Here is a 13,446-nt window from a genome sequence, read left to right as displayed (position 1 = left end):
GAGGCACAATAGACACAATACACACAGACACAACACACACACACAGATGCACAACAAACACAACACACACATAGACGGACAACAAACACAACACACAAGACACACACCAAGACACACAAAAAAACATAACACACACACAGACGCACAAAACAAAACACAACACAACACACACACAGACACAAAACAAACAGACAACAAACACAACACACACACAACAGACGCACAACAAACACAACACGACAACATTCACTACAGTCGACAATGGACTCGCACTGATCACAAAGTCAACACATTTAACCATATTTAACACATTTAACACATTTAACACATTTAACCATATTTAACACATTTAACCATATTTAACACATTTAACACATTTAAACACATTTAACACATTTAACACATTTAACATATTTAACCATATTTAACACATTTAACACATTTAAACACATTTAACACATTTAACCATATTTAACACATTTAACACATTTAAACACATTTAACACATTTAACACATTTAACATATTTAACCATATTTAACACATTTAACACATTTAAACACATTTAACACATTTAACCATATTTAACACATTTAAACACATTTAACACATTTAACCATATTTAACACATTTAACACACTTAACCATATTTAACATATTTAACACATTTAACACATTTATAGCTTAAGATCTTTGCTCAAACACTGTCGTTGTGTGTCTGTGTCACCTCTGTGCGTAGGGGCGGTCCTACCTGGGGGCCCCTCCCCCAGGGGGTGGGGGCAGTCCTCCCTTCAGGGGGCGGTGCCCTCTCATGAATTACCCTGATCCTCTGACGTGCAGATACTTCACGGAGCCGCCGTGCGTGACAGGCCCACTGAGCACGCTCAGTACTTAATGGCTAAATTGGGAAGACTGTTACTAATCGCTTATTGAATAATGAAAGTGACACAACTGATAAAAGATTTCACTACGGTGGATTATTTATAATATTTCACTTAAGCCTCTCAGGCTGAGAAATAGAGGAGGAGAAAAAAAGAAGAAGAAAACAAAGAGAGGACTGAAAAACAGAACCAAGGATGTGTAAAAACAGTCAACTGTCAAATAAAACACTACGTCATCAGCACCGTTTGGGTCCAAATGAGGTTTTTTTATAGGTGTTTTCAAGCAACATGAAATTAATTTAACATTAAAAATATTAAATAAAGTTCATAAAATGTGTTAAAAAAACTATCATTTCACTTTATAATTGAATATGATGGTTATAATAGTTTAATTTCACAAAAAAAAGGCAAAATAAATGAAAAGGTCAATATAATTGGAAGCTTAATCTGTCTATTATGTGGTTCAGTTCATTTATTTGATTGCCAAAGTAGTATTCAATGTGTTTTTGCTGACTGTTTGGTAAAATATCAGTTTCTCATCAATTTACAGTCTAGAGCAGAAACGCCAAATCCGGCCCACCAAAGGGTCCAGTCTGACCCCTGGGATGAACGAGTGAAATGCAAAAATGACACTGAACACATTCATCACTTTAGTTCAGGTTCCACATACAGACCAGTTTAATCTGCAGTGGGTCGGATCACTAACATACTATCACAATAACCAATAAATACTCACAGCTCCCAATTTTTACCTCCGCCTTTTGCCAGGGTTTGTTTGTTTGTCTGTCTGTCTGTCTGTTTGTTTGTTTGTTTGTTTGTTTGTTTGCCTGTCCGTTAGTGTGCAACATAACTCAAAAAGTTATGGACAGATTTGGATGAAATTTTCAGGGTTTGTTGGAAATGGGATAAGGAAGAAATGATTAAATTTTGGTGGTGATCGGGGGTGGGGGGGCCCACGGGGGGGGGTGGGGGGCCCACGGGGGGGGGGGGGGGGGCACTGATCAGCCTTGGCGGAGGTCTGCGCTCTCTGAGTGCTTCTAGTTATCTTTGTAAACATAAACATTTTCATGTATTTACACTAAAAGTAGAATTTTGCAAAAAAAATCTGAATAACCTGAACAAATCTGAACAACCTGAAACGTCTTATAGAAGTAAGTGCAATTTTAACAATATTCCACCTCTTACTAAATGTTTTGTGTATCTGTTCTGTAGATCCACTGTGATTTATACATTATAATGTACGTGTGTAAAAGATGTGGGTTGGATCAGTAAAATACTATCAGAAAAACCTATTAATATTCACAACTCCAAACTTTTCTCATGTCATTTTATTGTATTTACACTAAAACCAAGTATCATTTCACAAAAATACAAATAACTTGAACAAATATGAACATTTTGAAATGTCTGAAGTGTAATTTTATCAACATTCTGTCTGTTATTAAATATTTTGTGTATTTGTAGATCCACTGTGATCTGTAAATTATAATTTACATGTGAAAATGATAAACTGAGACAGAATATCGTTAAAAATTGCTCTTAGTTTCTTAAGAAATTTCAGTTTGTTCATGTTATTCACATTGTTTAAAAGGATAGTTGGTAGATGCAAACATTTTCATCGCATAATTTTCCTTTTTCGCTCTAAAACATAAAGGAAAGTTTGGAGTTGGCATGATTTATATATTATTATATTATTATTATTTTACTAATTCGCCCCACTTCAGATCAAGTTTGGCTTAATGTGGCCAAAATGAGTTTGAAATCCCTGGTCTAGAGTGTCTAATTCTAAAATATTTTTCTTGCTCTGACTGAAAAAAAAAAAATTCTAACCTACTTTCGTCACATCTGACTGAGGAAAAAAAATCTCCCATTAAACTTTAACAAAATATTGATGTTCATAAACTATACAGACATAAATATTGGGACACATCATGTCCTGTTCATGATGATTTGAGATAAAAAAGTTAATATATTTAATAAAATTTACAGGTAGAACAGTTGAAATCATAGTCATGGATAAAAAAATGTTGAGAGAAATTAAGTATTAACCATCTCTGGGGCATTTTGGAAGCAAAAATAATACTATAAACCAAACTAACCAATGCAGTGATATTTATCGCAATATAAAATGATAGATAGATAGACAGATAGATAGATAGAATAAATTACACTAAAAAAAGTAGAATTTAAAGACAAAATGTGTTTTCTACCTATCACATAAAAACATAAAAGCATAAAAAACATACCCCCCCTCCACAGACAGAAGTGTTCTGGAGCTTCTACCTCCTATACACCCCCCACCCCCAGCTACTCCTCCTCCCGTCTCCTCCCACCTCCCCTCCCACTTAAAGAGTTATGCTGTCATTATTATTAGTCATTACTGTTTTGTATCCCAGACCTGTTAGAAAACAAACACCTGAATCCAACATGTCCACATACTTTTGTCCATAAAGTCTATTACAGATGTGAATGCGTGTGTAATAACAGTTTCTAATAATGTCGGCATCGGAGCGTCTTCATTAATGTTGCAAAAATGAATAAATAAATATAAAAGCTGAGCGGTAATGACACACGAAGCTGTGGATTACTGTCGAGTTTCTGATTGGATCATTGAATATAAAAATGGTTTAAGGACGACATGGATCCAGAAGGAAACCGTGGCGATCCGTCACTGTGACTGACGCCTCTGTGATGGAAAGGCCAACATTACACATCTGCCGCCGCTCGCACATCTGTTCACTGTGTTCCACTCTAAATGTTGGCTCAGAGTTCAGACCACAGACAAATCTAACTCTAAATCTAACGAGGAAGCACCCGACGAGTCAAGTTTTGGAGGAAACGTTTGGTTCACAGCGTTTTTTTTTTCAATAATTACGTTAAGTCTAAAGCTGACGAAGACTCTGAGGAGTTAAAAGTCCAGTTGTTTGGTAGAGAAAAATGTAAAGAACAGACCCGTGAAAAGTATTCCCATTGAAATAATAATAATAATAATAATAATAATTGACATCTCAAAGTAATAAAGCAGAGTCATGAGGGTCGAACAAAATCTGGCCAATCAGGAGGCGGTTCCTCAGAAGAAGAATAAAACTGTAAGTGTAAACAGAAACTAAAACCACAGCAGAAACTCAGGTAGTCCAAGGATTTGGTTTTATGTCTGAAATCGAAACAGATAGAGACCAGACCAAAAGGATAAAGGTTATATTACAAACAGATCCACAAACAGAGAAGAAGGAGGAGAAGAAAGAGGAGAAGAAGAAGACGACGAAGGAGAAGAAAAAGGAGGAGAAGAAGAAGATGAGGGAGGAGAAGGAGAAGAGGATGATGGAGGAGAAGGAGAAGAAGAAAGAGGAGAAGAAGAGGAAGAAGAAACCTGACAGGATGACGAGATGAAGGGCTGACAGAATGAGGGGATGAACAAGAAATCCTTCGCTCAAAGATGAGCTCTGGACACAATCACATGACCAAACATGACCATCACATGACCAAACATGGCTGCGTTTCCCAACCCTGGTCCTGAATCAACAACACTTTACTCTCATCTAACTCTTGGATTTGACACTGGTTTTTTGGGTCTAGATTTAGGTTTTAGTGAACGAGGTTCTGGTGGATCTAGATTCATGTTCCTGAGAATTCAGGATTTTCAAACTGTCTTTGGTGGTTCTAGATAGAGGTTCTAGTTCTGCAGTGTCTACATGGAGGTTCTAATGTTTCTATATTTAGGTTCTGGTAGTTCTAGGTTGAGGTTCTGGTCCATTTATTTTGGGTTCTGGTCTTTCTATATTGAGGTTCTAGTGTTTCTATATTGAGGTCCTGGTCTTTCTAAACTGAGGTTCTGGTCTTTCTATATTGAGGTTCTCGTGTTTCTATATTGAGGTCCTGGTCTTTCTAAACTGAGGTTCTGGTCTTTCTATATTGAGCTTAGGGTGGTTCTAGATGGAGGTTCTGGTCTTTGTATACTGAGCTTCAGGTGGTTCTAGATTGAGGATCTGGTCTTCCTATATTAAGGTTCTGGTCTTCCTAGACTGAGGTTCTAGTGTTTCTACATGGGGGTTCTGGTCTACCTATATTGAGGTCCTGGTCTTTCTATATTGAGGTTTTGGTGGTTCTAGATGGAAGTTCTGGTGTTTCTACATGGAGGTCCTGGTGTTTGCAGACGGGGGTCTTGCTGGACTTGGGCGGACCCGGGTGGGGAAACTGAGGCGAGGGGGAGGGGGGATGGCGTTACCTTCTGCAGTACCAGAGAGGCCGTCGGCTTTGAAGTTGCTGGTGCTCTTCTTCCGCCGGTGCTTTTTGCGGTTGGCGTGGGGCGACGGCGGGGGCTCCATCTTTGGACTGGTGGTGCTGGAGATACTGGGACTGGAGCAGACGGAGTCACCAAGACCTGTATCTGGACAAGGACCGGGAACCATGACAACCTGACAAACCTGATTCAGTGTTAGATGATCGCACATGTGGAGGTTTGTTCTACGACTTCTGAACCCTCAGTCCTCCAAGGCTAGTTTATCGATTTATACAGACGGGCTTCAATTTAGCTTTTTAAAGTTCTTAAAAAAACACAAATCCAAGTGTTTTATATGTAAATGTTCAGTTCAGTCTCAGCTTTATGGAACCGAAGCCTATTTCTGTCCTCGTCCACTGTTCAAAGAGAGAATTCAGCCCAAATGCTGAAAGTCCGATTATTGAAAATGTTCAAATCTGTTGTGAAAACACACCTTCACTCGTGGATGAAGTGTTTTGGCGTTGAAATAGGTTTAAAAAAGTCTGAGGTGCACAAAAGCAGTGGACTATATGAATAAAATAATGGGTACATGGAAATAACATGTCTAATTGTCTTTTTTTGTTTATTTTCAGGATAATTTTGTCCATTTTTTGATTAATCTGCTCATTGTATTGAATATTTTATTTGACTGTTTTTTCTTGATTGTTTTCTTCATGTTTCTTCATTTCTAATATAGTTTTACCAAGTCTCAGCTTCTCAAAAGTAGTGGAAAATATGAATAAAATAATGGATAAGTGTAGAAAATGTCATGAGCATAAACAGTCTGTCATTCTATTTTCACCAATGATCAAAAATCATTAGATGTGTAAATGACAAAGGAAACCAAATATTTACTGAGCCCATAATATTTCCATCCTGTCTGTTGTTTAGTTTTTTTCTTGATGCTGTAAAACAGTTGTTGTCTGTCCCACAGAAGGGGACGTCTCATGTTGGACAGGTCTATTTCTGTCCTGTCTCTACACATTAAACTGGAATAAGGCGGGCTTTAGTGATTCCAGGGTGCCGATTGGTTGGTAAAAGTTGACAGACAAGGGATTCGACCCATGATGTTGCACAAGTTGATGGACAAAGGACTGATCTGAATAACACAATAAGAGGTGAAGATATGTGTGTATAGATCTGTGATTGGCTCCAACTCCAGCTGTCAATCACATGGGACGTCAATGGAACAGAAAGATGAGATGTGAAGCACTTTTCTGCAGCGAAAAACAACTAAAACATGGTGAAACTGTGGTAAAAACAGGCCTTAGAGGGTTTTTAAAACTATCATATCTTGCATTTTACAAAACCTAAAGATGTGACCTATAAACACCCCCCCAGGATGTCCATATAAGGAGTTGGATATTATTCCCACAGTGAATTACCCAGGATCCACCTGTAGCGTGGATCTGTTCAAGTCCAAACACTTAGACATACCCTTTTACAATAGGACGTTGTACAGCTCTGTTAATGTCGACGTGTGCATCAAAATAAAGGAACAGTTGGACGTCCATCGATTGTCTCGACTCTGATCTGACCTGATCAGGTCTGAGGACGAGGTCTGGACCTGGGGCGAGCGAGCCTATCAGCAGCAGCCCGTGAGTCTCTCTCTCTCTCAGCCTCGCTCTCTATGCTGCCGCTGACAGCTGTGACTAGCGGCAGAATAAAATAACATTCAGCTTCCATCAATATCAGGCGGCGGCGGCGGCGATGGCGGCGCTGACATGGGCTCAGTGTGTGTCTGAGCTGAGACACAAACACACACACACTGTATATATACACAAGTTTTCCACCGTCCCCAAACCGCAGACGCCCCAAGGACGGCCATAACTTATTTTACAATCGTTTAGTCTCAGCTCAAGTGGAAAATGTGACAACTTATCTCTGCTGACAAGATGCCATCCCCGAGCGCGCAATTAACCGCCGTGGATTAACGGCCCCCCCATCTGCAAGACGCGCTCCATCCACGTCAACCCCCGCCCAGACCTCAGCCTCCAGACGGCCTCCTTCAGCATCCTCATCTCCGACGGGCTTTTCCCTCCACTGGAGACGGAGGATACGATCGCAACAAGCTCAGCTTAATCACATATCGATAATTAGCATCATTAATGTCAAATCGTTAATCTGTCAGGCTGGTTTTAGGTCCAGAGTGGAGGTTGAAGGATACAGATCGTTATTTATAGTTTTAAAAGATGCAACAAGATGAAAACGATGCAAAAAAGTCCAGATTATGTTTGATAACTACTGCTGACCTTCATCATTGTCTTAAAACCCATTTATTCTTTGCTCAGAACTCTACTATTGGCTCAATCTCTGATTTAGAGAAAAATCGGACAAACATACAAAAGTCTTCTGGCATCAAGTGCTCAAGTCAAACTGTAACTGACTCATATGAGCTGTTCATGGCCCCTGGGAGTCCACACAAAGCATTTCACAGCTCTAAACGTTACTGGAGGAGTGCCGCCGCCAGCCTGAACACTGACGACACAGCTGTCACTCAGGCTGATCGTCACGGCAACACAGGACTCTGACAGCTGTCAGTCTGACAGACGACTTCAGCCCGACCATGAGTAGATTACTGGACAGTAACAGCAGGAACACGAGTCCATATTGACTTAAAGGACTGACAGGTGGATCAGAGGGCCCCTGTGTGGAGTTCCGCTGTGGGGCCTGCTCACCCTGTCATGGTCCCTGTGATGCAGCTGCACGAGAGGAGCTGATGTTTACAACTGAGCCAAAATACTAACATAAATGTATCGAAACCTCATTCAAATACAAGTAGAGTTTAGCTTGACACAGTGAAAAGAAATGTATACTATCAATGAAAATGTGTTGCTTTTAATGCCGTTCAACACAGATTTTCAAAACACCGATGTGGAACTGAGCCAATGTGACTGTTATAAAGTGATTTACAGCCTACAACTATGTCTTGTCATGTCAGCAGCTAGTGGAAGCTGAAAAAGCTTTGGCTATAACCATGAAAACCTTGAATGTTTCTGTAGAAATCCAATACAAACAGTGATAATGTTGGCAGAAGTGGTTCAATAATTAGAGTATGATTGTATGCAGATGACACCTTCCTGTTTCATGCAGTTGTTTGTACGTCTACGGGTTGTTTTTCGTATGTTGTGGGTGCATTGCGGTCTTTTACCTGTGCTGACTCCGGAGTTGGCGATGACGGTGGCGTCGGTCCACTGGTCGGCGCTGGAGACGGAGTACGAGCGCTGGTGCATCCCCTCCAGACCACGACTGTTGAAGGACACGAGGCTGACGCCGCTCGCCATCTGAGACGCTGACGAGCTGCTGCTGACCGAACCTGAGGGCGACACCGGGTCAAAGGTCAGGCTTTGGGAGGTCTAATCGGAGAGTAATCCTAAAACATCTGCGGCTCCCAGACTTTATCAGTTCCAACCCCAAAGAGATGGTTTGGTTTGTTTCATATTCAATTTTTTTGTTGTTGTTTTTGTTGATCTTTTGTTTTCATCTTAATACATGTGTTTGTTTACTTTTTGTTACAGACTTAGAACAACATCTATACAAACATTTCCTAATATAACTATAGACATATACATATATAAATACAAATACATACCATATATTACTCCAGCTATACTCTTACATGATCATATTTATGTTACATCATTCATATATATATATTACACCAACAATAACATTAGAGTTATTACTACAACACCAATAAATCATACTATTATTATTATTATTATTATTATTATTATTATTATTATTATTATTATTATTATCATAGTAACTGCAACATACTGATTAATTATATAAATTTTTTACCATCATTCCTAAAAAAGAGATATAGAATCTGACAGAAATACGACGTTGCTCAAAAGCAGTTGGTTTGATGAACTCAACACAGATTTGTTTAGATATTTCGTATATTAATGGTTGTGGTGGATCTAGATCCTGATTTCATGAGTACTGTGGAGTATCAGCCTGGTTTCAGTGGATCTAGATTTAAAAATTCAGGGGTTTTAGGGATGTATGGACTTATTTGGGGAGATTCTAATTTAGATTTTTGCAACAATTCTGGATCTTCAGACTTGTTTTAGTAGATCTAGATGTAGGATTCAGCCATGTTCTAATTTCTAGACCGGTTTTGGAGAATCTAGGTCGAGGATTTAGTAGTGTTCAAAATATGGAGACTGATTCTGGATCATCTAAATTAAAGATTTATTAGCACTTGGGATTTTTCATGCTGGTTTTAATGATTCCAGGTTGAAGATTCAGGAGTATTCTGGATTTGGAGACTTGTTTTGGTGGATCTAGGTTCAGGAATCAGGAGTTTTCTGGATCTTCAGGCTGGTTTTAGTGGCTCCTGATTGAAGATTTAAGGGTTTTCTGGATTCTGAGACCAGTTTTGGTGAACCTAGGTTGAGGATTCAGTAGTATTGTGGATTATTCAGGCGAGATTTAGTGGCTATTGATTGAAGATTGAAGGGTTTTCTGGATTTTGGTAGATCTAGATGGAGGTTTCAGAAGTGTCTAGACTGGTTTTGGTGAATACATAGGTTTATTTTTACCTCATAAACATTACCATGAGCTCCACTTTAAGAAGAGTCTTCTGTTGGTAAAACCTCTGGGCTCTAAATGCTAAAAATGTGTGATATTTTTTGCAGTGTGGACTGGAGCCAGTATAAAGGTGGTGTAAATCAAACCCTTGACTTGTGGAGAGGCAGGGCCCTCCCCTCGCCGCCGCCGCCTCATTCTCTCATTACAGCTCATTTCTCGGCGCTGGCTGAGCGGAGCCAGGACTCTGATTACATTAATATTCATGACATTAATTAGTACATGCAGTACGGCTCGCTGAATATTCATGCTATTAGCTGGAGCCTCCTGATCCTCCACCTTTTGTTTTACGACATCTTCCTTCAGGTGACGTGAAGCGTTCGAGGCCTCGGGGCCTGTTTTCTGCTCCGACGCCGCTTCGTAAAAACCCAAACTCTGCTTTAAATATTCATCTGGAATCATTTACACACGACAAAACCTGTTTGTGTTGGAGGCAGAAGAAGGAAAACAGGCCATCGGATGGTTTGTTCAAGAAGGAATTAACACGTTACGTTGTTATTTCTAGTGGATGGTCCAGTGGAAAAACACCACAGAGCACAACACAGATGAGTCTAGCAGGACCAGTACTGATACTGATACTACTGATACTAATACTACTGATACTACTACTACTAATACTGATACTACTGATACTAATACTACTGATACTACTACTACTGATACTACTACTACTGATACTGATACTACTGATACTAATACTACTGATACTACTACTACTGATACTGATACTACTGATACTAATACTACTGATACTAATACTACTGATACTACTACTACTAATACTGATACTACTGATACTAATACTACTGATACTGATACTACTGATACTACTACTACTGATACTACTACTACTGATACTGATACTACTGATACTACTGATACTACTGATACTGATACTACTGATACTACTACTACTGATACTGATACTACTGATACTACTACTACTAATACTGATACTACTGATACTGATACTACTGATACTACTACTACTGATACTACTACTACTGATACTACTGATACTACTGATACTGATACTACTGATACTACTACTACTGATACTGATACTACTGATACTAATACTACTGATACTACTACTACTGATACTGATACTACTGATACTAATACTACTGATACTAATACTACTAATACTGATACTACTGATACTAATACTACTGATACTACTACTACTGATACTGATACTACTGATACTAATACTACTGATACTGATATTACTGATACTAATACTACTGATACTACTACTACTAATACTGATACTACTGATACTAATACTACTGATACTACTACTACTAATACTGATACTACTGATACTAATACTACTGATACTACTACTACTAATACTGATACTACTGATACTAATACTACTGATACTGATACTACTGATACTAATACTACTGATACTACTACTACTAATACTGATACTACTGATACTAATACTACTGATACTACTACTACTGATACTGATACTACTGATACTAATACTACTGATACCACTACTACTGATACTACTGATACCACTACTACTGATACTAATACTACTGATACTAATACTGATACTACTGATACTACTACTACTAATACTGATACTGATACTACTGATACTACTACTACTGATACTACTACTACTAATACTGATACTACTACTACTGATACTACCGATACTACTACTACTACTGATACTATGGATACTACTACTACTAATACTGATACTGATACTACTGATACTAATACATCTAATACTGATACTACTACTACTGATACTAATACTGATACTACTGATACTAATACTGATACTAATACTTCTAATACTGATACTACTACTACTAATACTAATACTGATACTACTGATACTAATACTTCTAATACTGATACTACTACTACTGATACTACTGGTACTAATACTGATACTAATACTTCTAATACTGATACTACTACTACTAATACTGATACTACTACTACTGCTGATACTGATAATACTGATACTAATACTGATACTACTGCTACTGCTGATACTGATACTACTGATACTAATACTACTAATACTGATACTATTACTGATACTAATACTACTAATACTGATACTACTGCTAATACTGATACTAATACTAATAATACTGATACGACTACAAATACTGATACTGCTACTATTAATACTACTGGTACTAATACTTATACTGACACTACTACTGATACCAATACTACTACTAATACTGATACTAACACTACTACTAATACTACATTAATAACACATTAAACCCTGTGTTGACATCAGTTCTGGAGAAGCTGCAGATGAATCCAACTGAACCAAACTAACCCCCCAGTGACCTAACCCCCCAGCGATCATTAAACCTCCCAGGTCCTGGTGTCCACCATTTGGTGGTTCAGGTCCTGATGTTCACCCTTAGGTGGTTCAGGTCCTGGTGTCCACCTATCTGTGGTTCTGGTCCTAGTGTTTACCTGTCAGTGGTTCAGGTCCTAGTGTTTACCTGTCAGTGGTTCAGGTCCTAGTGTTTACCTGTCTGTGGTTCAGGTCCTAGTGTTTACCTGTCTGTGGTTCTGGTCCTAGTGTTTACCTGTCTGTGGTTCTGGTCCTAGTGTTTACCTGTCAGTGGTTCAGGTCCTGGTTCTGTTGGACTCTAAACCCATGTGGTCTCACCTGGTGTGGGTCCGAGCTGCAGGCTGCTCATGTCCTTGGTCAGGCCGTTGGTCTTGGGGCTGGGAACGGCGGCGCATGTTGACACGGCGCGAGGCGGCCGTTTACCCGGAACCTTCACCGTGGTCCGCAGGAGGTCGATCTCCTTCCCGTGGACGTTCTGCATGTAGTCCTGAAAGAACATGGAAGACTTTAGGACTTTATTTGTTCCTCTGAGGTTCTGCTGAGGAACGTAGGAGTCATGTGATCTGATTTTGAAGCATCAAAACATGATGACATTTATAAGCTGCAGGTAATTTTACAGGTTTTCAAGACACATTATCAAAGACATACAAGCATGGGAGGTGAAGTGCACTATGGGAATTGTAGTCTGCTTGTATTTTTACAGTTTGCCTCCATTTCATAAACTTTTTATCTTATTAAATTAGACCAATTTCTTTTTTTTAAAAAAAATGGATTTAAGGTCTAAAGTGATGATTTTTGTAATAATGTTAATTGAACATTTAATGCCTTAAATGTGTGTGTGTCAATTTAAAAAAATAGATGGAAACGAGAAAATGTCTAAAATTATAGTTCAGTTTTTGTTTATTGATTCTTACAAAGATTTAAAAGTTGAATCCTCTGAACGGTTTTAGTTAATGCTTCTTCAGCTTCAGATGTTGATAAATAAAGAATTTCATGAAGAAAATCCACAGTTTTTGAGAGACGATTACGTTTTATATACTTTTTAATAGATAAGAGGTGAGAAACAGAAAAATAATCTTTGGAACGACAAGATACAAAATTCTGTTTCTTGAACATTTAATGCCTTAAATGTAACTTAAACATATTTATCTTTTTTTTTTTTTTTTTTTTTTTAAAGATGGACAGACTAAAAGACTAATGTTTTTGCTCAGTTCAGTTCTTTTTGTTTGTTGATTCTTACAAAATTTTTGACAGTTACTACAGAAAAAGTACAATTTTCCAGTGAAATCCAAAAGCTCTCAGCTCAGTGTTTTCATTTAATGCTTCTTCAGCTTCAGATGCTGAAAAATAAAGAAT

At 38.4% G+C, this 13,446-nt stretch overlaps 2 protein-coding genes across 2 annotated transcripts in view; both read right to left on the bottom strand.

Annotated features, from left to right (window-relative positions):
* Nucleotides 1-13,446, bottom strand: part of LOC115432728 (zinc finger protein 420-like) — a 597,943-nt gene that overhangs the window by 218,295 nt on the left and 366,202 nt on the right. The gene's annotated exons all lie outside the window — the stretch shown is intronic.
* Nucleotides 1-13,446, bottom strand: part of LOC115436243 (arf-GAP with GTPase, ANK repeat and PH domain-containing protein 1-like) — a 114,845-nt gene that overhangs the window by 22,870 nt on the left and 78,529 nt on the right. Inside the window, exons 12-14 of the mRNA XM_030159043.1 lie at nucleotides 12,409-12,577; nucleotides 8,290-8,454; nucleotides 5,106-5,267 (exon numbers count right to left, since the gene is read on the bottom strand). Of these exons, the coding sequence (XP_030014903.1) occupies nucleotides 5,106-5,267; nucleotides 8,290-8,454; nucleotides 12,409-12,577 (496 nt within the window). The remainder of the gene's footprint in view (nucleotides 1-5,105; nucleotides 5,268-8,289; nucleotides 8,455-12,408; nucleotides 12,578-13,446) is intronic.

The sequence above is a fragment of the Sphaeramia orbicularis genome, chromosome 2, assembly GCF_902148855.1.
Source record: "Sphaeramia orbicularis chromosome 2, fSphaOr1.1, whole genome shotgun sequence".
NCBI classification, from domain to species: Eukaryota; Metazoa; Chordata; class Actinopteri; order Kurtiformes; family Apogonidae; genus Sphaeramia; species Sphaeramia orbicularis.
The sequence above is the reverse complement of the archived record's forward strand: the minus strand, read 5'-3'. Positions and strand labels throughout refer to the sequence as shown.